The following is a 25,722-nucleotide window of genomic DNA, read 5'->3' as shown; positions in this document are numbered from 1 at the left end:
AAGAGAGTAATATTTAATGTGTTGTTCAGTTGCTAAGTCATGTCCAACTCTTTGCGACACTATGGGGTGTACACGTCCAGGCTTCCCTGTACTTTAGTATCTCCCAGAGTTTGCTTAAACTCCTGTCCATTGAGTCAGTGATGCCATCTAACCATCTCATCCTCTGTCACCCTCTTCTCCTGCCCTCAATCTTTCCCAACATGAGTTTTTTCCAATGAGTCAGCTCTTCACATCAGATGGCCAAAGCATTGGAGCTTCAGGATCAGTCCTTCCAATGAATATTCAGGTTTGATCTCCCTGCAGTACAAGAGACACTCAGGAGTCTTCTCCAACATCACAATTCAAAAGCATCAGTTCTTTGGTGCTCTCCTTCTTTATGGTCCAACTCACACATCCATACATGACTAATGAAAAAACCATAGCTTTCGGTCTATGGACCTTTGTCAGCAAAGTGATGTCTCTGCTTTTTAATATGCTGCCTAGGTTTGTCATGGCTTTCCTTCCAAGGAGCATGCATCTTTTAATCTCATGGCTGCAGTTACCATTCACAGTGATTTTTGGAGCCCACAAAAATAAAACCTGTGACTGTTTCAAGTTTTTCCCTTTCTATTTTCCAGGAAGTGATGAGACCAGATGCATTATCTTAGTTTTTGAATGCTGAATTCTAGGCCAGCTTTTTCACTCTCCTGTTTTCACTTTCATCAAGAGGCTCTCTAGTTCCTCTTCATTTTCTTCCATTAGAGTGGTATGATCTGCACATTGATATTGTCATTGATATTACTTCTGGCACTCTTGATTCTAGCTTGTTATTCATCCAGCCCAGCATTTTGCATGATATACTCTGCATGTAAGTTAAATAAGCAGAGTGACAATATACAGCCTTGACACACTCCTTTCCCAATTTGGTACCACTCCGTTGTTCCATGTCCAGTTCTTACTGTTGCTTCTTGTCCTGCATACAGGTTTCTTAGGAGACAGGTAAGGTGGTCAACTGGTAGTCCCATCTCTTTAAGAATTTTCCAGTTTTTTGTGATCCACACAATCAAAGGCTTTAGTATAGTCAGTGAAGCAGAAGTACATGTTTTTCTGGAATTACCTTGCTTTCTCTATGATCCAACTAATGTAGGCAATTTGATCCCTGGTTTGTCTTTTCTAAATCCAGCTTGTACATCTGCAAGTTCTCGGTTCATGTACTGCTGAAGCCTAGTTTGAAGGATTTTGGGCATGACCTTGCTAGCATGTGAAGTAACTGTAACTGTATGGTAGTTTGTACATTCTTTGGCATTGCCTTCCCTTGGGATTGGAACGAAAACTGACCCTTTTCCAGTTCTGGGGCCACTGCTGAGTTTTCTAAATTTTTGACATATTGAGTGCAGCACTTTAACAGTACCATCTTTAAGGATTTGAAATAGCTCAGCTGGAATTCTATCACCTCTACTAGCTTTGTTGGTAGTAATGCTTCCTAAGGCCCCTTGACTTCACATTCCAGGATGTCTGGCTCTCGGTAAGTGATTGCACCATTGTGATTATCTGGGTCGTGAAGATCTTTTTGTATAGTTCTTCTTGCCATCTCTTCTTAATTTCTTCTGCTTCTGTTAGGTCCATACCATTTCTGTCCTTTATTGTGCCCATCCTTGCATTAAATGTTCCACTGATATTTCCAGTTTTCTTGAAGAAATCTCTCATCTTTCCCGTTCTGTTGTTTTCCTCTATTTCTTTGCACTGTTCACTTGAGAATGCTTTCTTACCTCTCCTTTCTATTCTCTGGAATTCTGCACTCAGTTGGGTATATCTTTCCCTAGGCTTTCACCTCTCGTCTTTTCTCAGCTATTTGTAAAGCCTTCTGAGACAACTACTTTGCCTTCTTGCATTTCTTTTTCTTTAGGATGGTCTTGGTCACTGCCTCCGGTACAGTGTTATGAAATTCCATCCATAGTTCTTCAGGCACTCTATCAGATCTAATTTCTTGAATCCATTTGTCATCTGCACCATACAATCATGAGGGATTTGATTTAGGTCATACCTGAATGGCATAGTTGTTTTCCCTACTTGCTCAAGGATGAGCCTGAATTTTGCAATAAGGAGCTCATCACCTGAGCTTGAGTCAACTCCAGGTTGCTTCTGCTAAGCTAGAGCTTCTGCTAAGCTAGAGCTTAGCAGAAGTCAACTCCAGGTTGCTTCTGCTAAGCTAGAGCTTCTGCTAAGCTAGAGCTTCTCCACCTTTGGCTGCAAAAAATATAATTAATCTGATTTCAGTATTGACCATCTGGTGATGTCCATGTGTAGTCATCTTGTGTTGTTGGAAGTGGGCATTTGCTATGACCAGTGTGTTCTCTTGACAAAACTCTATTAGCCTTTGTCCTGCTTCATTTTGTACTTCAAGGCCAAACTTACTTGTTACTCCAGTTATCTCTTGACTTCCTACATTTGCATTCCAATCCCCTATGATGAAAAGGACATCTTTTTCTGTTGTTAGCTCTAGAAAGTCTTGTAGATCTTCATAGAACCAGTCAACTTCAGGTTCTTCAGCATTACTGGTTGAGGCATAGACTTGGATTACTGTGATGTTGAGTAGTTTGCCTTGGAAACAACTGAGATCATTCTGTTGCTTTTGAGGTTGCCCCAAGTACTGCATTTTGGGCTCTTTTGTTGACTATGAGGGCTACTCCATTTCTTCTAAGGGATTCTTGCCCACAGTAGTAGATGGTTATCTGAATTAAATTGACCCTTTATTGTTGATTTTAGTTCACTTATTCCTAAAATGTCAGTGTTCACTCTTGCCATCTCCTGCTTGACCACATCCAATTTACCTTGATTGATCGATCTAATACTCCACGTTCCTATACAATATTGTTCTTTAGAGCACTGGACTTTACTTTTACCACCAGATACATCCACAGCTGAGTGCTGATTCCACTTTGGCCCAGCCTCTTCATTCTTTCTGGAGAAGGGATTAATTCCTCAAAAAGACATAATGATCCCAAACATGAATGCACCTAATCACAAAACTTTAAACATCATGAAATATAAACTGAGAAAACTGGAAGGAGAGAATGACAGATCCAAAAGTACTTGGAAATTTCAAAACTCCTCTCTTAGGGAACACTAGACCAATTAGACAGAGTTAGTAAGTACATAAAAGACACCAATCAACTTGACTTAAAAGTTACTCAGAAAATACTCTACCCAATAGAACAATGCATATTCGTTTCAAGAGCACACAGAATATTTATTAAGATATAATACATGCCATGTTATCAAATAAGTGTCAATCAACTTAAAAGGATTTAAATAATGCAAAATATATTTCTTATCACAATAAAAATCAGTAACAGAAACATATCTAAATCCTCCCCCATCACAACAATTTCTGTTAAATTAAACAATACTTCTAAACACCCCATAGATCACAGAACGAAACCACAAAGAATATTAACAAATATTTTAAATGGAATGAAAATGAAATAAAACATACCAGCAATAGTGGGATGGAGCTTAAGCAGTGCTTAAAGGAAAATAAACAGCTTAAATGCTTATATTATAAACGAAGAAAAGCGTAAAATACATAAAGCAAGCTTCTATCTTAAAAAGTAAGAAAAAAGAGAAGTAAATTAAACCCAAAATAAGTAGCAGCAAGGAAATAAAGAAGTTAAGAACAGAAGTCAACTACATAGAAACAGATAAACCATAGAGAAAAATCAATGAAGCCAAGAGCTGGTCTTACAAAGGACCATAAAACTGATATAACTCTAGCTAGACATCAAGAAGAAAAGAAAACAAATTAGCAATATCAGGAATGAAAGGGCCATCAGTACAGATCCTACGAAACTGAAAAGGATGAAAGGGGAAATGTTAATAATTTTATATTAATAAATTTGATAACTCAGATGAAATACACAAATGTTATTTTCAATACACAAGCTACCAAAGCTCACTCAAGAAAAAAGATGTCCTGAATGGCCTTATATCAATAAGGAAACTGAATTTGTAACTTTAAAAATATTTTCATAAAGAAAAGTGGGTAGCACTTGCAAAATTTACCAAAATTTACCAAACTTTAGGAAAAAAATAATAAAATTCTACAAAAACTCTCCATGAAAAACAGAGGAGAGAATAATTCCTGACTCATTTTATGAGTCTGGCATTACCTGATACAAAAATATAAAAAAGAGTATTTGCAAGAAAAATAAACTATAGACCAATACTCTCATGAATATAGATATAAAAATCCACACTAAAATTTTAATGAGTCAATCCAAAAATATTTGAAAAGAATAATACAACATGACCCAGTGGGGTTCATCTTAGATATGCTAAGTTGGTTTAATATTCTAAAAATCAATCACTGTAATTTAGTATATTAATAAGCCACCTCCCTCCAAACTCCAACAGTATTATTATCCCAACAGATAGCAGAAAAAGCATTTGACAAAATTCAACACTCACTCATAATAAAAGAAATTTCAGCAAGCTAGAAATAGAAGGGAATATCCTCCTCTTTTCCGGCAAGTGGCCTGAAGCTGTTTGTTTATAGAAAGGTTATACAACTTTATCTACATACATGGATACTAACAGAGAACTAAGTACATTTTAATAACCACTGTGTGTGTAATTATTTCCCCATTCTCTTACTGTGTATATTTGTGCTTTTTCTCTTTAAAAATTGTGGAATAAAAGAATTAGACCTCTTTATAAAAATAGCAATGTTTATTAGCTATTTCTTGATGAACTGAAATAAAGGCAGTAACTGCAACCATGAAATTAAAAGACGCTTACTCCTTGGACGGAAAGTTATGATCAACCTAGATAGCATATTGAAAAGCAGAGACATTACTTTGCCAACAAAGGTTCGTCTAGTCAAGGCTATGGTTTTTCCTGTGGTCATGTATGGATGTGAGAGTTGGACTGTGAAGAAGGCTGAGCGCCAAAGAATTGATGCTTTTGAACTGTGGTGTTGGAGAAGACTCTTGAGAGTCCCTTGGACTGCAAGGAGATGCAACCAGTCCATTCTGAAGGAGATCAGCCCTGGGTGTTCTTTGGAAGGACTGATGCTAAAGCTGAAACTCCAGTACTTTGGCCACTTCATGCAAAGAGTTGACTCATTGGAAAAGACTGTGATGCTGGGAGGGATTGGGGGCAGGAGGAGAAGGGGATGTCAGAGGATGAGATGGCTGGATGGCATCACTGACTCGATGGACCTGAGTTTGAGTGAGCTCCGGGAGTTGATGATGGACAGGGAGGCCTGGCGTGCTGCGATTCATGGGGTCGCAGAGTCAGACACAACTGAGCGACTGAACTGACTGACAGGCATAATTCCTTTAAATTATTAAATAATAGTTACATTTATATATAAATAATTGCTTACCAACATCTTTTAATAAAAATACCTTTTTTGATCAGCTTCCTGTTGCTGTTTAATATGCTTGTTCTCAAATTCACGAATATTTTCTACACCGATTTCTTCACAGAAGTGTTGAAAAATATCATCTTCAACCTTTTAAATTATTTTAAAACCAAATGGTTTAATAATCAATTTTACAAAAATATATAGACAATCCTTAAATCTATGTTTTTCCCACCAAGATTTTCTGGATTAGGACAGACTATTTCCGACAAGCATCACTACTCTGTAAAGTTGGTGCTTTCTCTTTAATTAACTACACTTACCTATTTTCAGAGTTCTTATTCTACAACAAAATAAGAAAGTTCACGGTGGCCTTTTAAGTGATTTGGCTTTATGAAGAGTTTAATACAAAACTGGAATGTTTACTTTAGCCATACCAAAACATAACATTCTACATAAATACAGAAAATATTCTTTATGAGTAATACTATAGATTCTTTTTTTAATATAAATTTATTTATTTTAATTGGAGGCTAATTACTCTACAATATTGTATTGGTTTTGCCATACATCAACATGAATCCGCCACGGGTGTACACGTGTTCCCCATCCTGAACCCCCATCCCACCTCCCTCCCCATACCATCCCTCTGGGTCATCCCAGTGCACCAGCCCCAAGCATCCTGTATCCTGCATCAAACCTGGACTGGCGATTCGTTTCATAGATTCTTAAATAATATAAAACCAAGAGGACTAAAGCATAGAATTAACACTCAGAAAATTTGGAAAAACTAGAATAAGCCAAATCCAACAAAATAACATTTAACATTAATATTTTTAAGAGTTTCCCTGGTAACTCAGAAGGCAAAGAATCTGCCTGCAATGCACGAGACCTGGGTTCAGTCCCTGGGTTGGGAAGATCCCCTGGAGAAGGGAATAGCTACCCACTTCAGTATTCTGGTCTGGAGAATTAATTCAATGGACAGAGGACAGGCTACAGTCCATGGGGTCGCAAAGATTTTTAAAGCCTGGCATTTATGCACAATTATAGGATAAGAGAGACCTGTTTTAGCAACAGGACATGTGAAAACGGAGAAGGCAATGGCACCCCACTCCAGTACTCTTGCCTGGAGAATCCCATGGATGGAGGAGCCTGGTGGGCTGCAGTCCCTGGGGTCGCTAGGAGTCGGACACGACTGAGCGACTTCACTTTCACTTTTCACTTTCATGCATTGGAGAAGGAAATGGCAACCCACTCCAGTGTTCTTGCCTGGAGAATCCCAGGGACAGGGGAGCCTGGTGGGCTGCTGTCTCTGGGGTCACACAGAGTCGGACAGGACTGAAGCGACTTAGCAGCAGCAGCAGCATATAAAGAAGTTTCAGACTTCAGTTGAATGTAAATTAAATATGAAAGTGATATGACTACTGTAACAGTAATCTATACTTTGTATAAGGAGATAATCCAAGTCATGTAAAATTATGTTTCTGTGTGCCAAATAATTTGACAAACCAGGGTACTCTGTACTGGTCAGACAGTATTTTCAATTTATTTTTTGTTCTAGGCACTGACAACAGAGGCTGGTTACCAGAACTGGTCTTATTTATTCATAGTAAATATGAATAAATAAGTAATTAGGGATATTTAACCTGGAAAAGGATAATTAAGGGGCAACATAAGGGTAGTTTCAAATCATGTGGTAAAAGGCAGAACTAGAGGCAATGGGTGAAAGTTACTGAGTGATGGTGTGACAAACAGTGTTTTAAAGGTTAAAGATAAGCAACAGTGGAATGAATTAAGCCAGAAAGTTCCTGCTACTTCTTAAGCAGAGGCTAAATGATCATATCTTTGGTACCCTAGAGCCAAGCAGCTGTGCCTGGCATATAATAAATGTTCAAGACAAAATTACTGAGTGAATACACAACCTTAAAAGATGAGACAAGGGGAAAAGTTCTTTCCTTCTTAGGCAGTGGAAGAAAGAAAATGACTGCAAATTTTACAATGGACAAGGAGAGGCTGGACAGCTGAAGAGAATAACCATGTACTAGTAGTCATCGCCCCTGAGATGAGCAATAGTGGGTCTCAAAAAATACAAGGAATACAAGGAAATTAATACCATATAAGGAAATTAATTTGGCAAACCAATAAAACTTAGCATTTATCAAACTTTGCTTTAGCACATATTGAAGAAGCCTTAAATTTGGTATCTGGTCTAGAACCAAGCCACATGCCATTTAGTAATAAATATATCACTCATAACCTTATCTATCTTTCGTTGAAATTCTTTAATTCTTTGTTGTCGTTCTTTGATTCCTTCACTCAACATGGCACATTGAGATTCAATATTTAGTAGTTCACTTTGTAGCTGAGATTGTTCCTGATTATAAAAAAGAAAAATATCTTTTTAACATGGCTATTTTAGCTTTATATAGTAAAGCCAAAAACATGATAGGTATCTTTCAGAAAAAAAAGAGACTCTGTGAGATAAGGTAAATCACGTACAACTGAATAACAACATTAAAATAAAGTCATAAAAATAAAGTAACTTAAAGGACTATAATATACCTCAATCACAAGGGAAAGTATAAAAATTACATGGTGCTTTATAAATGTAATTCCTGAAATTCTATGCCTTGGTCCCAATTTCCATCAAATTTTATGTAAATGTATATTACCCGGTAAAAAGCAGCAAGGTGCTTCTTTTTAATGATTTCTAGTTCACTTTGTGCATATTTGAGTCGTGTAGTAGTTCCTTGTATTAGAGCCTGTATTTGTTTCAAATCTGCTTCCTTGCGCACTATCTTCATTAAACCCTAAAAAGAAAGGGAGATCTAGTAACATTTTATAATAGACAACACTTTCACTTTTCACAGTACTTTGATAGATCATAAGTCACTGCTTTTTACACGTAACCATATCCACAACTCTACCTTCCCTTCTTCTGATAAAAGATGGGGCAACTAAGTGCATAAGTCATCTGGAGTAACCAAGACGCCATACAGGCTCCTCAGAAAACTCTCTCATGTCGTCACAGGAAACAGGCACGAAAATGAAGAATGGGGAGTGCACGTTCTGCCCAAGGCACATAAATGGCGTAAATGAGACCACGTGGTCTTTGCTGCCTTTCTTTAGTGCATCCTTGCCTCACCCATTTCCTTCTCTCTTCACCTATCCTATTGCCCAACCAAATAAATCCCTCATATATGTTCTTCTATATTTTTACTTCAAGTCTGTATATAAAAACATGTGCATGCATACTCACCTATATGTTTTTGTCAGTCTTGTTTTGCAATTTTAGAATCACATTAGACATACTTTTCTACCTCCTGCTTTACTCATTCAGTTACTCACAAAAGTCAGCTGATAAAGCTCTAAATTAATTCTTTCAATGGTTGTATATTATTCTAGTGTGACTGTAACAAAATTATTTCACTCTTCTCTTAATGATGGGCATTCATTTTGTTTCCAGGTTTTTGCCATCACAAGCAGCACTGCAGTAACACACTTCTGTGTGTACCCTTAAATACTGCTGTTTTTATTTCTATGCAATAGATTCCCCAGCGTGAGATCAATAGGTCAAAGGTCTTCATGTTCTTATTATACTAGCTGGTACTAACTGCTCTTCCAAAGCTTTAACCATTCATATTTTTATAAATGATATATGAGTATGTGTTTCTTTATAAGTCTACTAGCATATATATTTTCCCCAACTCTTATTGATATGCATGAAGTAATCCTGAGTACTATATTCTATATTGAGCATTTTTTCAGGTTTATTAGCCATATGGATTTCTTCTATGAACTGCCTAAACCCCTCTTTTGCCTATATGTTTCTATCGTGGCTTTTTCAAATCAATTTATAGAAATCTTTGATAGTATAGAACCAACAGTCTTCATTTAAAACTTTAAAAAATTTTATATAATGGCTTTTATCCTCATTTAAATACTACTTTTAATTTAAGCTTTCAATCTACCCATAATTTATTTTTACATGTCATAATATGGAGCACAAAATTAACTTTCCCTAGATGTGCCAATGAAAGTGAAAGTTGCTCACTTGTTTCTGACTCGTCTCGACCCCATGGACTATACAGTAAATGGAATTCTCCAGGCCAGAATCCTGGAGTGGGTAGCCTTTCCCGTCTCCAGGGGATCTTCCCAACCCAGGTTTCCCACATTGCAGGCGGATTCTTTACCAGCTGAGCCACAAGGGAAGTCCAATACCATTTACTAATCTCTTCTTTCCTCGCCGAACTAAAATATCATTTTGTGCTGTGCTTTGTCACTCTGTCGTATCTGACTCTGCGACCCCATGGACTGCAGCCCACCAGGCTCCTCTGTCCATGGGGATTCTCCAGGCAAGAATACTGGAGTGGGATGCCACGCCCTCCTCCAGGGGATCGTCCCAACCCAGGGATGGAACTGAGGTCTCCCACATTGTAGGTGATTCTTTACTGTCTAAGCCACCAGGTAAGCCCAAAATATCATCCCAGTTGTATGTTAAATTGTCAAATATAACCGGGCCCATTTCTGAAGTTCCTATTCTTTCTCCATTAATCTGTCCAGTAGAACTTCCAATAGAAGTTACCACACTCTCTTCTGTTACATGTTTTTTTACTGGTCTCAGGAAATTCATTTCTAAGAATTAGAGAATCACTTTATCAAATAAAAAATCCTTGCTAATATTTTACTTGAACTTGCATTCAAATTATATTAACTGGAGAACTTCTAACCCAAGAATATAGTATGTCTTTTCTTTGGTGTTGTCTTGTCCTTCAATAAGATTTAGTTTTCTAATAGTTACATGTCTTTATACTTACATTTATTTCTATTGTGAGTAGAGTATTTTCCCCATTTTAGATGCTCTTTTACAGTATAGAGAAAAACTACAGTTTTGTTTATGTAGCCCTCTCATTACCTTATTTAATCTAGTAGTTTTTAAACTACAATCTTATCAGAAAAAGGTTAGTTTTTCTCCTTCTCAAAAATGTATATAAATTATTTCATTTTGTGCCTAAATATAATTAATATAACTTCCAAGACTATGTTAAATAATAACAGTGACAGGAGATATCTGTTTACTTCCTGATTTTAACTAAAATAATTTTTATGTTTCAGCATTTAATCAATTATTTCTGTTGTTCTGGGCAAGAGATATTTATTTTTTTAAAGTAATTTCCACAAATTACTCTTTTACTTAGGACTTTAATTAGGACCAGCAGCTGACCTTTATAAAATCTAATTAGGATCACATGACTTTTCTCCTGCCTTTAATTTGTAAATGTAATGGATTATATTGACCGATGGCAACACTGAAACACCCATGTATTCTTAGAACAAATTCTATTCAACAGATGTATTTTTCTATCACTACATTGCTAAATACTCAGTGGTGATATTTAACTTAGAAATTACACATTATGCTCACAAGGGAAGTCGGTCTTTAGTTTTATTTTTGTGGTTATCTTTATAATATTTGATATTAAAGTTATACTACCTATATTAAATAAAATGAGACGTTCCCATCTTTTTCTATGATCTAGAATGGCTTACCTGAGAATTATATTAGAACTCAGCTGTAAACCCATCTGATCCTAATCTTTTCAATTGTGACAAAATATATATACAATTAATCATCTTTGTCATTTTTAAAGTGTACAGTTCAACAGTATTTAAGTACATTTACATTGTTGTGCAACCAACTTCCAGATCTCTTTTTTTTTTGGAGGCTAATTACTTTACAATATTGTAGTGGTTTTTGCCATACATTGACATGAATCAGTCATGGGTATACATGTGTTCCCCATCCTGAACCCCCCTCCCACCTCCCTCCCCATCCCATCCCTCTGGGTCATCCCAGTGCACCAGCCCTGAGCACCCTGTCTCATGCATCGAACCTAGACTGGCAATCTGTTTTTCATGTATGATAATATACATGTTTCAATTCCAGACCTCTTTTTATCTTATAAAACTGAACCTATACCCATGAAACAAGCTTCCATTCTACTCTCCAGGCCCTGGCAACTGTCCTCTACTTTTCTGCCTCTATTTTGACTATTGATTCATACGATATTTGTCTTTTTGCAATTTACTTATTTCATGTGCTTCCCTGGTAGCTCAGCTGGTAAAGAATTTGCCTGCAGTGCAGGAGAACCCAGTTTGATTCCTGGGTCAGGAAGATCCACTGGAGAAGGGACAGGCTACCCACTCCAGTATCCTTGGGCTTCCCTTTTGGTTCAGCTAGTAAAGAATTCACCTGCAATGCAGGAGCCCTGGGTTCAATCCTTGGGTTGGGAGGATCCCCTGGAAAAGGGAAAGGCTACCCACTCCAGTATTCTGGCCTAGAGAATTTCATGGACTATACAGTCCATGGAGTCACAAAGAGTTGGACACGACTGAGCAACTCTCACTTTCCCGTTCTGTTTCATGTAGCATAACATCTTGAAAATTCACCCATGTTTGTAGCATGTGTTAGCTTCCTCCCTTTTAAAGGCTGAATAATATCCCATTATATGTATAGACCCTAATCTGCTCATCTGTTCATCTAGTGAACACTTGGGCTGCTTCTACTTTTTGGCTATTATGAATAATGCTGTTATGAACATGGTACTATGTTATGAATAATACTATTATTATCTAATACTATTAACTAGTATTATCCAGACCCTGCTTTCAATTCCGTAGGGTATATATACTCAGATGGAGAATTGCTGGATCATTTGATAATTCTATTTTTTAATTTCTTGTGAGTTGCCACACTCTTTTCCATAGCTGCCTCATTATTTTGCATTACTGGAGTCTGTTTTCAATGGGAGATCATTCAACTAACAGTGGCTTAAAAAAACGTGGCTTTATTTTTCTCACACAAAAGCAGTCTACAGTGATGCAATTCCTCAACAACGGCATCTAATTTTCAGCTTTTTACTTTTTATTTTATATTGGGGTATGGTGGGTGGTGGTTTAATTGCTGAGTTATGTCAGACTCTTGCAAGCTCGTGGACTGTAAGCCCACCAGGCTCCTCTGTCCATCAGATTTCCCAGGCAAGAATGCTGGAGTGAGTTGCCATTTCCTTCTCTAGGGGATCTTCCAGACCCAGAGATCAAACCTGTGGCTCCCACACTGCAGGCAGATTCTTTACCACAGGGAAGCCCATATTGGGCTTTTAACAAACAATGTTGGCTTCTTAATACAATGGTTTTTATACTCAAGCTTGCTCTCTTGGTACAAAACTGCTGCTGCACCTCCAGCCCTCTTGACTGCATTCCAGTCAGGAAGGGAAAAACGCAAAGGACAATGCGAACATTCCCACTGATATTGCCAAAACTGTCACACGGCCACCACTAGCTCCAAGAAAACTTCAGAAATCAAATTTAGTTTTATGATTCTATAATAGATGCAACCAAGGAAGGAAAAGGTTGTGGCTAGGTATTGGGCCAGCCAACTACACCACTCCCTACCACTGTCTAATTTTTCAAATGTTCCACTTTTTTCCTGATCAATCTTGGCAATTTATATTTTTCTGAACATCATCCATACAGATTTTCAATTTTTTAACTATGTAAATTATTTGCTTATAAGGTTCTCTTAAAATTATTCTAATTTTCTCATTCCTAATCTGTATATGATTACTTCTTACTTTTCTTCCCTTCATTAGAGTTGCAGGGTTTATCTATTTTATTAGTCTTTCAAAACAACCAGTTTTTAGATTGATTTACCCTTTTCTATTTTACTGTAGCTTTAAAATTTTTCATTATTGTTTTGCTTATTTTGTGGTTCCAATTTCTTAAAGTAATAAATTCCCTTATATTTCATTTTTCTTCTTTAATAACATATTTTCCTCTTGATATAGCTTTGCTAAGTTGCTTCAGTCGTATCTGACTCTGCGACCCCATAGACCGAATCGAACCAGGCTCTGCTGTCCCTGGGATTCTCCAGGCAAGAACACTGGAGTGGGTTGCCATTTCCTTCTCCAATGCATGAAAGTGAAAAGTGAAAGTGAAGTCGCTCAGTCATGTCTGATTCATAGCGACCCCATGGACTGCAGCCTACCAGGCTCCTCCGTCCATGATATAGCTTTACTGTATCTCACAGATTTTGTGTTCACCATTTTTGAAACATTTTGTAATTTTCCTCTTGATTACTTGTTTGATCCCGAAACTATTGACAGGTACATTTCTTAATTTCTATGTAGACAAAAAAAATTTTGGTCACTATTTCTATTTCATTAAATTATGACCAAAAGGATCTATAAAAATCTCTTAAAAACTACTGAGGTTTCCACTGTGGATAAGCATATGATCAGTTTTTAATGTTTCACAGCTAATTTAAATAATATCTCAAATTTATTGAGCATGTGTTTTATAGTTTATATTAACCTATTTAATCCTCTTAACAATTCTATGAAATAGTACTATTACTATATCCATTATTATTGATGAGAAAATTAAAGCATTAAAGCGTTTAAGTAACTTACTCAGAGCCACATTGCTAGTGTTAGAAATAGAATCTGGATTTAAGCTTACTGATTGAATTACCAATTCCTCTAAGTTATTGTTTTTGTCTACTTAGATGTGTCCAATTTTGAAAGACATACATACAGTGAAATGCTTCATTATAATTTCATTTCTGTTAACTAATCTTGTTTTAAATATTTAGGTAGTATGTGCTGCAAAGAGGTTTAAAATGTAGATCTTACTTTTTAATACATAATATCCTTCTCATGGGAGAAGGCAATGGCACCCCACTCCAGTACTCTTGCCTGGAAGATCTCATGGATGAAGGAGCCTGGTAGGCTTCAGTCCATGGGATCGATGAGGGTCGGACACGACTGAGCGACTTCACTTTCACTTTTCACTTTCATGCATTAGAGAAGGAAATGGCAACCCACTCCAGTGTTCTTGCCTGGAGAATCCCAGGGACGGGGGAGCCTGGTGGGCTACCGTCTATGGGGTCACAGAGTTGGACACAACTGAAGTGACTTAGCAGCATCCTTCTCATGGGGTCACAAAGAGTCGGACATGACTGAGCAACTGAACTGAACTAAATATCCTTCTTTATTCAATTTACTCAATGCTTATTGAAAGCTTACTATATAGTTGAAGATTTTTAACCTTAAGGTTCACATTGTCTGATATTGTCACTCCTGTTTTGTCTGCATTTGCCAGGTGCTCATCCGTAATTTTCAACATTCAATTTTAAGACAATTTCTTACAAATGACATTTAGCTGAGTTTTGCCTTTTAAGCTATGATGATCTTGGTCTTTTATTAACATATAAATTTTATTTATGTATTTATTTTTGGCTACACTGGGGCTTCGCTGCTGTGTGCAGGCTTTCACCAGTTGCGGGGCACAGGCTTCTCACTGAGGTGGCTTCTCTTGCTGCGGAGCACAGGCTCTAGGCCACAAGGGCTTTAGCAGTTGCAGCACATGGGCTCAGTAGCGGTGGTGCACTGGCTGAGTTGCTCCACAGCAAGTGGGATCGGAATTCCTGGACCAGGGATCAAATCCGTGTCCCCTGCATCAGCAGGCAGATTCTTAGCCACTGGACCACCAGGGAAGTCTGATCTTGGTCTTTTAATGGGAAACTTAAATCTACTCATGTTTACTGTAATGACTGATTAGCAAGAATTTATTTCCCCCATCTTACTTTTTATCCTTTATTCTTTTCTTGCATTGTTTTTGCTATTTGTTCCCATGTTAATTGAGTGTACTTTTAAACACTCTAGTCCCACCCAACTTCCTCCACCCACCAAGATACAATCTTCAGAATATTCTTCATCTCCTCACAGGTAAGATCTCTGGGACATATTCATTTCTCTCTCCATCTCTATTTCCCAGGTTTTGCTGAGTTAGGTTAGCACTGTTCATTCATTACAATTAGGTCTCTTCTAACACATGTGCTGCTGAGAGCACTTTCTCTGGTATGTTTTCACATGGAGCATGTGGATGACATCATCTTTGCATCTGCTTATCTGCAGGTTCCTGAACTGTAAGTATCTTGGGAGGTAGTGCTTTTCCCTCGATTGCCTACAGCTCTTACTCTAGTCTCAACTAGTTTTATAGTCTGATACAAGCTTGATTTTTTTAAATGTATAAGGAATCTTTCTGAAGCGGGGGTGACATATTTTAGCACTGCCTCTATAACCTAGGGCTTAGTGAATTACAACTACATCTGTGTTAATGTTTGCCTTTTCTCATTAATCCTACATGGAACTGTGCGTGTCCTTTCAATTGGTAAATTAAGGTGGATCCTCAGTTTAAGAGACATTTTCTTTTTTAAAAAATTACTTCTCTGTGCTCCTTTTCCAATTTCTGGAAATTTTATTTTTCTCATACCAAGACTCCTGAGTCTACCTAAGTTTCTATTTTTCTCTTTTCTTTTTTTTTTTTTTTCACTATTTTCTTATCTTTGCAATTCTTCCCCATCACTGAGATACTATTTCACTTGTCTTCCAGGTTATTAATGTGGATCTCAACAATGACGATCCTATCCTTCAATCCATCTATTGCATTCTATAGTTTAGAAACACATACTTCTTTTCCTGGGAAAATATTCTTGTGCGTGGCATTACAGAGAGGGCCAACATCACACTGTATCTCCTTGAGTCTGTTAGTCGCTCAGTTGTGTCCGACTCTTGGCGACCCCATGGACTGTAGCCACCAGGCTCCTCTGTCCATGGGATTCTCCAGGCAACAATATGGGAGTGGGTTACCATTCCCTTCTCCAGGGAATCTTCCCTACCCAGGGATCGAACCCAGACCTCCCACACTGCAGGCAGATTCTTTACCGTCTGAGCTACCAGGGAAGACTCCGTATCTCTTTAATGCTTCTAGTTTTTTGTTCAAGTGTTGATGGCTCCTGGAATACCTTAAATGCATTTATGCGTTTTTTTGCCTATTTGAGGTTCAGGTATGCGTGTTGAAGCACCCCTAGTGGCAGATGCCCCACAGATATTCTCTACACCCAAAGGCCAGCAACTGCAACAGAAAATTGCCAGTGCCCCACTCAGAGATGGAGGAAAAGATGTCTCTCTGGTCTCCCTGCTACTGCTGCTGCTAAGTCGCTTCGGTCGTGTGCGACTCTGTGCAACCCCACAGATGGCAGCCCACCAGGCTCCGCTGTCCCTGGGATTCTCCAGGCAAGAACACTGGAGTGGGTTGCCATTTCCTTCTCCCACAAACTCAGGATGGGGGGGCCATAATCTACTAATATTTACCTTATGGGGGTCAAGACTAAGCATATTTACATGGGACAAATATTTAACCTTCCTCCAGGACTCCCCTGGCTTCCCTGGTAGCTCCAGATGGTAAAGTGTCTGCCTGAAATGCAGATAGAACCCGGGTTCGATCCCCGGGTTGGGAAGATCCCCTGGAGAAGGAAATGGCAATCCACTCTATTATTCTTGCCTGGAAAATGCCATGGATGGAGTAGCCTGGTAGGTTACAGTCCATGGGGTGGCAAAGAGTCGGACGCAACTGAGCTTGCTTTCCTTTCTTTCAGTATTCCCCTATGCCTGATTCTTCTCCCAGCTCTCTTCAAAGATCAAAAGAGAAGCCCTACCTCAGCTTTTCCTGGTGGCCTTTCCCAGAACCCAAGATCTCATTCACACCCAACTCCCCACTAGGGTCAGGTGAGAGACACACAGGTGGTAACCTAGTATAAACACGGACAGGAAACCACATTCATTCAAGCTGCCACCTTCCTGAAACTTCCCCTGTGCCTAGGCTTAAATTTGTAAAATCTTTAAAAGTTGAATTTTTGTATACCTTAGATCAAAGCATAGTTTGTGGTGTCATGTTTATAGAAAAAGATTAAAATTAGCCGAGTAACTTTGCCAGAACACCTCCTTGAATCAAAAATCAATCATTTGTATAAACAAAAGAAGAAAGCTAAATAGGAAAAATAAATAATCAAAAAGCATTATCCTGATTTAGTATCTCTTAAAGTTTACATTTCAAGTATATTTGTGTGTGGGATTATAACATTCAAATAAATGATACTTTGGGTGGAAGCATTATTGAATTTCTTTTGTCATTTTCAGAAAGAAAAATGTCTTTCTGAGCATGACACTGAAATCCAGAAGTTATAAAAGATTAATAAATTTGGTTACATAAAGATTAAAAATACATGTGTGACAAAACAAAGTTAAATGTCAGTTACTGAATTGTAAAACGGAATAACTTTTGATACACACAACATGAATTTCAAAAGCATTAGGTTAAATGAAGAAAGCATAAAACAGAAGACTACTATTTTATGATTATTCCATTTATATGAAATTCTAAGTGAGAAAAAGCTACAATGATAGAAAGTAGACTGAGCTGCCAGGTCCAGAGTTTCTACGGAGTCCAGGGGAAGGGACTGACTACAAACGAGCCCAAAGGAATTGTGTGGGGGTGGGTATGGAAATGTTGTATATCAGGATTTTGGTGGTGAATACATACACTTGTCAAAACTTACCGAACCGTACACTTAAAACTGGTGACTGTTCTATATATAAATTATACTTCAATATAGCCAACAAAAAAAGCTGAATAGAAAGTATATTTACAACAAACATGCTAAGAAGTAATTTGCTTATTATACAAATAATTCTTAAAGTAGCTAATAGGACAAATAGCCTAATAAGTTCACAGAAGAAAAATTAATGAGTAAATAAACAAATGATAAATATATTAGTAAATGCTCAACCTCAGTTATAAGAAATGCATATTCAAACAATTAGATTATATGTTTTTCTTTACCAGGTTGGCAAAAATTAAAATATTTGCCAGTATCTAGTGCTGCAATCTAGGGACATACACTCTCTACTACAGGTTTTCTTTCAATGGGAATTTAGCAGCATCTATCAACTTTTTAAACGCACACATCCTCAGACCCAGAAATCCCACATGTAGGAAATCGTCTTAGAGATGTAAGTAAAGTATACTAACAACAAATATTTATATAGTGCTTACACTTTTGTCAGGCATTAGCATTTTATCTTGAATAGCTGATTTAATCTTTAAAGTAACTCTAAAAGGTTCAAGGTATGAAGGGGATAGGGAACTTGCACAAGATCATACTGCTGGTAAGTGGGAGAGTCAGGAATCAAACTCAGGCAGTGTGGCCATAGGATTTATACTCTCAGGCACTGTGTTACTTTCTCTTTCCAAAGGAATTTGAATGCTGCCTCATTTGTAATAACAAAAACCAAAGTAACACTGGTTAAAATCTATATAATAAAGTAGCAGGAAGGACTCATCAAAAAACAAAGTAGCTCTCTATATGCTAAATGAAAACATTGTCCATGTTGTGATACTAAGTAAAAAGCCTGTTGCAAACACAATCAATAGCAAAAGTCTATTATAAAACAAATCAGGAAAATTAATACATAGACTTGCATATACCGAGAAAATTTCTGGAGTATATGTATCAAAGTATGTTTAAGAAATACCACTGAGATGTAAGGATGGGCAAGGGAAAGATTTTTATTTTTTACTTTACTCCATTCTGCAGAATTTGACTTCTTTAAACTAAAGGCATGGTACTTTCATTACCTAAGAAATTTGCTTAAAAACACATTAAAAACACAATTACTCTACTTAGTATTCTACAATTTTTACAACATGGATTTACCTTTAATTCTTGGATTAGTTGGGTTCTCCTGTCTCTTAAATTCTTTAACTCTTTCTCATCCCAGCATCTAGCCTTGGATTTTAAGTCACTTGACCCTCCAGAGATCACTCCAGATTTTAAAAATAATGTTCCATCAAGAGCTACTGTCTGTAAAATTAAAAATATTTTACCTTGGAGAAATGTACATGAAGAAGATAAAAACAGAATATAACACAACAACTTATACAGCTAAGAATATGTAGTTAAAAAAAACTATTTACTGAACTCTATTATAAGACAACTAGCTCATGAGGGACACCAGCCAACAAACTCAAGTACAAAACTCTGTTTTGTATTTCAGGCACAAATGAGTAGCAATATAAAAAGTTCAAAATAAAATTATATGTTAGTTCCAAACATATTCAGTATTGAGAAGAAAAAAACCCAAGAGTATTTGTATTTAATATCTCATACTTTACATTATGTAATACTGTATTTTAAAGACTCTGACATCACATGTCAAAGACATTCTTTGAAAAGAGCCTTAGTTACTTTAGAATACCAAATATACCATGTACTCTAAAATGAATATGAAATTGGACCCCAAATTTTAACTGAGTCAAATGTATAAAACAGCTTGAAATTTATAGTCTTGCTTTATGGAACAAATGAAAGCAATTCTCAGTGTTTTTAAAATGTTTCTAATTAATTAGTCAAAGCGGAGGAGACAGCCTGTGGAGGACTAAAGCCACCTAACATAAGCTAATTTTTAAAAAAGCCAACAGGAGCCTCATTCATTCCTAGATTCAGACACTCTGTGTGCCTGCTGTGTTTGAGACATTCTGTACTGGGGACTGGAGTGACCAAAAGAGTCCAATATGGCACTCACCCTTATGAGTCAGACTAGTAAGGAAAAGACACATATAAACATATCATTACAATGGAAAGTATGAGACAAGAGAAACACAGTAATCTGGAAGCATAAAACTGGGGTGTTCCAACCCAGCCTGGAAGGTTCACAGGCTTCCAGAGGCGGTGAAGGCTTTCACTGTGTCTTATCAAAAGTATGAGTTAGAATTAGATTAATTATATTTAACAGAAAACTTAGCTCCTCTCTCTTTTGCCATTACAGAGGTAAACATTCCAGTGTGCATATGCTGGCTGCACAGTTAACCCACACTCCTCTCATGCCACTCTACCACCCTTAGTATTTTTCTTGGATTACCCCTCAGAGGAGACAGGCCTTTTATGTTCTGGAAGGCAGTGGGGGCTCCCTTCCCTCCCAACTGTTAGCCTGGCAACGAATTTTCTCATCAGGTCTGAACTCAGCAAAGACACTAGATCTCTACCAGACAGCAACAGCAATGGCATGGAGACTGAGCTCCTGTAGGTGGTGTCTGGTCCAGAAAGAAGTCTCCCTGACTAGGAAGCCCACTGTTACATGATCACCTTACTCCTCTGACCTATCCATAAAAGCTTCCCTCTCTTGGAACACTTTTAGCTCATGCCATTTTTGCCTAGCAAAGTACACCTATACAGAATGAAAGCTGACGAACTACATAGGCTCCACAGCTCCTCTGCCTTTCAGCTGTTCTCAATAAAGTTTACTTTTGCATCCACACTGTATGTCACTAGTGATGTGTCAAGTGTCTCTTATTTGACAACCTTCAACGTCATTCTGTAGTCCAAGATGACTCCTAGAGCTCTAGCTACTGTGTCTGTACTTCAGGAAAGAAAGGAAAGAGTGAGGCTGCTAGACAGGGCAGATCACAGAGCGCTTTGTATGTCACCACAGGAAGAATGTGGATCAAACACAGCTGAGGACTGACGGGGTGTGTGGAGGGGTTGGAGATTAGCACTGTCTGACAGCAAACGAGACAGATGGTGAGATGTGAACTTTAAACAGACCACTCTAGCAACCATATGGAAAATGGATTGACTGGTCCACCTGAAGCCAGAGGTGATGGTATGAAATCAGCCAATATCTAGGGTAAAGAAAAGGAAAAGGATTTTGAGATATATCTAGGTGGTGTAATTATAAAAGTATGGGAACTGCAGAGGTTATAAGGAGATTCATGAGTAAAAACCAGAATTTCATTTGGTTAGAAGAGTGGTACTAAGAATTGAGATCAAGATTTAGAAAGAACACAAGTTTAGTTTTATACATGATAATTTTACACTGTGGGCTAACATTTTACCTATTGATAATGTATATCTTGACTATTTCCTAAAAGAAATTCTTTTATAGATTAAAATAAAGATTATTGTACTAAATATAAATATACAATAAGACAACTACAAATAGTTAGTTAGTTTAGTCGCTCAGTCGTGTCTGACTCTTTGCGATCCCATGAATCGCAGCACGCCAGGCTTCCCTGTCCATCACCAACTCCCAGAGTTCACTCAGACTCACGTCCATCGAGTCAGTGATGCCATCCAGCCATCTCATCCTCTGTCATCCCCTTCTCCTCCTGCCCCCAATCCCTCCCAGCATCAGAGTCCTTTCCAATGAGTCAACTCTTCACATGAGGTGGCCAAAGTACTGGAGTTTCAGCTTTAGGATCAGTCCTTCCAAAGAAATCCCAGGGCTGATCTCCTTCAGGATGGACTGGTTGGATCTCCTTGCAGTCCAAGGGACTCTCAAGAGTCTTCTCCAACACCACACTTCAAAAGCATCAATTCTTCAGCGCTCAGCTTTCTTCACAGTCCAACTCTCACATACATACATGACCACTGGAAAAACCATAGCCTTGACTAGACGGACCTTTGCTGGCAAAGTAATGTCTCTGCTTTTCAATATGCTGTCTAGGTTGGTCATAACTTTCCGTCCAAGGAGTAAGCGCCTTTAATTTCATGGCTGCAGTCACCATCTGCAGTGATTTTGGAGCCCCCAAAAATAAAGTCTGACACTGTTTCCACTGTTTCCCCATCTATTTCCCATGAAGTGATGGGACCAGAAGCCATGATCTTAGTTTTCTGAATGTTGAGCTTAAGCCGACTTTTTCACTCTCCTCTTTCACTTTCATCAAGAGGCTTTTTAGTTCCTCTTCACTTTCTGTCATTCAGATCAGATCAGATCAGTCGCTCAGTCGTGTCCGACTCTTTGCGACCCCATGAATCGCAGCATGCCAGGCCTCCCTGTCCATCATCAACTCCTGGAGTTCACCCAGACTCACGTCCATCGAGTCAGTGATGCCATCCAGCCATCTCATCCTCTGTTGTCCCTTTCTCCTCCTGCCCCCAATCCCTCCCAGCATCAGAGTCTTTTCCAATGAGTCAACTCTTTGCATGAAGTGGCCAAAGTACTGGAGTTTCAGCTTTAGCATCAGTCCTTCCAAAGAAATCCCAGGGCTGATCTCCTTCAGAATGGACTGGTTGGATCTCCTTGCAGTCCAAGGGACTCTCAAGAGTCTTCTCCAACACCACAGTTCAAAAGCATCAATTCTTCGGCGCTCAGCCTTCTTCACAGTCCAACTCTCACATCCATACATGACCACAGGAAAAACCATAGCCTTGACTAGACTAACCTTTGTTGGCAAAGTAATGTCTCTGCTTTTGAAAATGCTATCTAGGTTGGTCATAACTTTCCTTCTGCATATCTGAGGTTATTGGTATTTCTCCCGGCAATCTTGATTCTAGCTTGTGCTTCTTCCAGCCCAGTGTTTCTCATGATGTACTCTGCACAGAAGTCAAATAAGCAGGGTGACAATATACAACCTTGACATACTCCTTTTCCTATTTGGAACCAGTCTGTTGTTCCATGTCCAGTTCTAACTGTTGCTTCTTGACCTGCATATAGGTTTCTTGAGAGGCAGGTCAGGTGGTCTGATATTCCCATCTCTTTCAGAATTTTCCACAGTTTATTGTGATCCACACAGTCAAAGGCGTTGGCATAGTCAATAAAGCAGAAATAGATGTTTTTCTGGAACTCTCTTGCTTTCTCGATGATCCAGTGGATGTTGGCAACTTGATCTCTGGTTCCTCTGCCTTTTCTAAAACCAGCTTGAACATCTGGAAGTTCACGGTTCACATATTGCTGAAGCCTGGCTTGGAGAATTTTGAGCATTACTTTGCTAGCGTGTGAGATGAATGCAATTGTGCGGTAGTTTGGGCATTCTTTGGCATTGCCTTTCTTTGGGACTGAAATGAAAACTTACCTTTTCCACCCCAGCTACAAATAAGAGATAACAAATTAAACTAGATGAAAAAAGAAAGTATAAATAATTTAGACTATGAGAAGTCAATTAATTCAATCAAAAAGAAAAATAAAAATTATTAAATATATTGGGATAGATAATCACCCATTTGGGGGGAAAAGCTAATATCTACATCTAATAATACATATTAAAATTAATTCTAGATTAAAATTAAAATATAGAAGTGATATCATTAAAAAATGTAGTAAATACATACTTGATCTCATGGTAAAGACCCAATTATGCATATATCAATACCTACAAAGGCTAAGAGTAATATAGCTGACTATCAAATATCTGGCACATATACCACAACACTCACTAGATCTTTCAAGAGTATGGTTGCCAGACTTAGCAAAGAGGAATACAGGATGCCCAGTTAAATCTGAACTTCCGATAAACAACAAATAACTTTTAAATTTATGTCCAAATATTTGATCTGGCAACTCTATAGAACATGTTAGGGATGGTTTTCACATTCCATTATTTTGGGGGGGGTGGTCCACCACATGGCATGTGGGATCTCATTTCCCCACCAGGGGTTGAACCCATGTCCCCTGCACTGGAAGTGCGGAGTCTTAACCACTGGACCACCAGGGAAGTCCCAATTTTCCTTTTTGAGCTCTATTTTCCAAACTGAACATTTATTAACTCGTTTTTTGAATGTGTAAAAGTCAAATGTGACACACACACAAAAATTTGTGGGCTGGCTTGGCAAGAAGAGAGAGAAGTGTATCAAGAACTTTGAACTAAGAATCTGTCATAACACATATGCTATTCTATGCCAGCTCTCTCTTTCCAGGCATCACACTTGGCCAAGTCAACTTCCCCTCTTAGAGCAGAGGGTACTCACAATTTTCTGAGATTCTTTTTATTACTTTGTTGGCTGCTGCTGTCATTCCTGTAACTATTTATCATACTATGCTTGACATAGTGCATATATGCTATTCAATTCTATGTTTGCACCCCATGAGTAAATATGATTTCCATCTTATAGACTGGGGCTTACAGATATTAAGAAGCTTGCCTAAAGCCATCTGTTATTGTTGTTTAGTTGCTAAGTCATGTCCAATTCTTTGCCACCCCATGGACTGCAGAACACCAGGCTTTTCTGTCCTTCACTGTGCTTTTCTGTCCTTCACTAGGAGTTTGCACAAATTCATGTCCAAAGAGTCAGTGATGCTATCTAACCATCTCATCCTCTGCTGCCCTCTTCTTTTGCCTTCAATCTTTCCCAGGATCAGGGTCTTCTCCAATGAGTCAACTCTTCACATCATGTAGCCCAAGTACTGGAGCTTCAACTTCAGCATCAGTCTTTCCAATGAATATTCAGGGTCCATTTCCTTTAGGATTGACTGGTTTGATCTCCTTGATGTCCAAGGGACTCTCAAAAGTCTTCTAGAGCACAATTAGAAAGCATCAATTCTTCGGTGCTCAGTCTTCTTTATGGTCCAACTCTTCACATCCATGCCTTGGTAGCTCAGCTGGTAAAGAATCCATCTACAATGCAGGAGACCCAAGTTCGATTCCTGGGTCAGGAAGATCCCCCAGAGAAGGGATAGGCTACCCACTCCAGTATTCTTGAGCGTACCTGGTGGCTCAGCTGGTATAGAATCTGCCTGCAGTGTGGGAGACCTGGGTTTGATCCCTGCATTGGGAAGTTTCCCTGGAGAAGGGAAAGGCTACCCACTCCAGTATTCTGGCCTAGAGAATTCCATGGACTATTCCATGGGGTTGCAAAGAGTTGGATACAACTGAGAAACTTTCACTTTCACTCAAATCCAGACTATATGGACCTTTGTCAGCCAAGTGAAGTCTCTGCTTTTTAACATGCTGTCTAGGTTTGTCATAGCTTTCCTTCCAAGGAGCAAGGATCTTTTAATTCACAACTGCAGTCACTGTCCACAGTGATTTTGAAGCTCAGGAAAATAGAATCTGTCACTGCTTCTACTTTTTCCCTTCTATTTGCCATGAAGTGATGGGACTGATGCCATGATCTCCATTTTTTGAATGCTGAGTTTTAAGCCAGCTTTTTCACTCTCTTTCACTTTCATCAAGAGGCTCTTCAGTTCCTCTTCACTTTCTGCTATCAGAGTGGTATCATCTGCAAATCTGAGGTTGATATTTCTTCTGGCAATCTTGATTCCAGCTTATGCTGCATCCAGCCTGGCATCTCACATGATGTACTCTGCACAAAGCTAAATAAACAGAGTGACAATATACAACCTTGACATACTCCTTTCCCACAACTGAACCAGTCAGTTGTTCCACGTAAGGTTTTAACTGTTGCTTCTTGACATGCATACAGGTTTTTCAGGAGACAGGTAAGGAGGTCTGGTGTTCCCATCTCTTTAAGACAGGGACTAAAATCCCTAAATCAAAAGTTGATCAAACATCTATGTCCATGTTCTTAATAATCACCATGTTATAGACCTCCTTTAATTCTAAAAATGAAATAGGCAGCAATTCATAGAATTATAGGGCTTTTAAAAATAGTTTCTATGTTTATTAAAATAATTTATTTCTTTAAAAAGTAAATTTAGTATCAAATAACCTGTTTCATTTGATTGACAGTCAAAGCTATT

The 25,722-nt window shown here is 38.2% G+C and overlaps 1 protein-coding gene across 1 annotated transcript in view; it reads right to left on the bottom strand.

Annotated features, from left to right (window-relative positions):
* SMC1B (structural maintenance of chromosomes 1B) overlaps window positions 1-25,722 on the bottom strand; it is an 82,287-nt gene that overhangs the window by 25,271 nt on the left and 31,294 nt on the right. The window contains exons 12-15 of the mRNA XM_027543510.1: window positions 18,963-19,109; window positions 8,017-8,154; window positions 7,602-7,718; window positions 5,388-5,494 (exon numbers count right to left, since the gene is read on the bottom strand). Of these exons, the coding sequence (XP_027399311.1) occupies window positions 5,388-5,494; window positions 7,602-7,718; window positions 8,017-8,154; window positions 18,963-19,109 (509 nt within the window). The remainder of the gene's footprint in view (window positions 1-5,387; window positions 5,495-7,601; window positions 7,719-8,016; window positions 8,155-18,962; window positions 19,110-25,722) is intronic.

Source organism: Bos indicus x Bos taurus, chromosome 5 (assembly GCF_003369695.1).
Source record: "Bos indicus x Bos taurus breed Angus x Brahman F1 hybrid chromosome 5, Bos_hybrid_MaternalHap_v2.0, whole genome shotgun sequence".
NCBI lineage: Eukaryota > Metazoa > Chordata > Mammalia > Artiodactyla > Bovidae > Bos > Bos indicus x Bos taurus.
The sequence above is the reverse complement of the archived record's forward strand: the minus strand, read 5'-3'. Positions and strand labels throughout refer to the sequence as shown.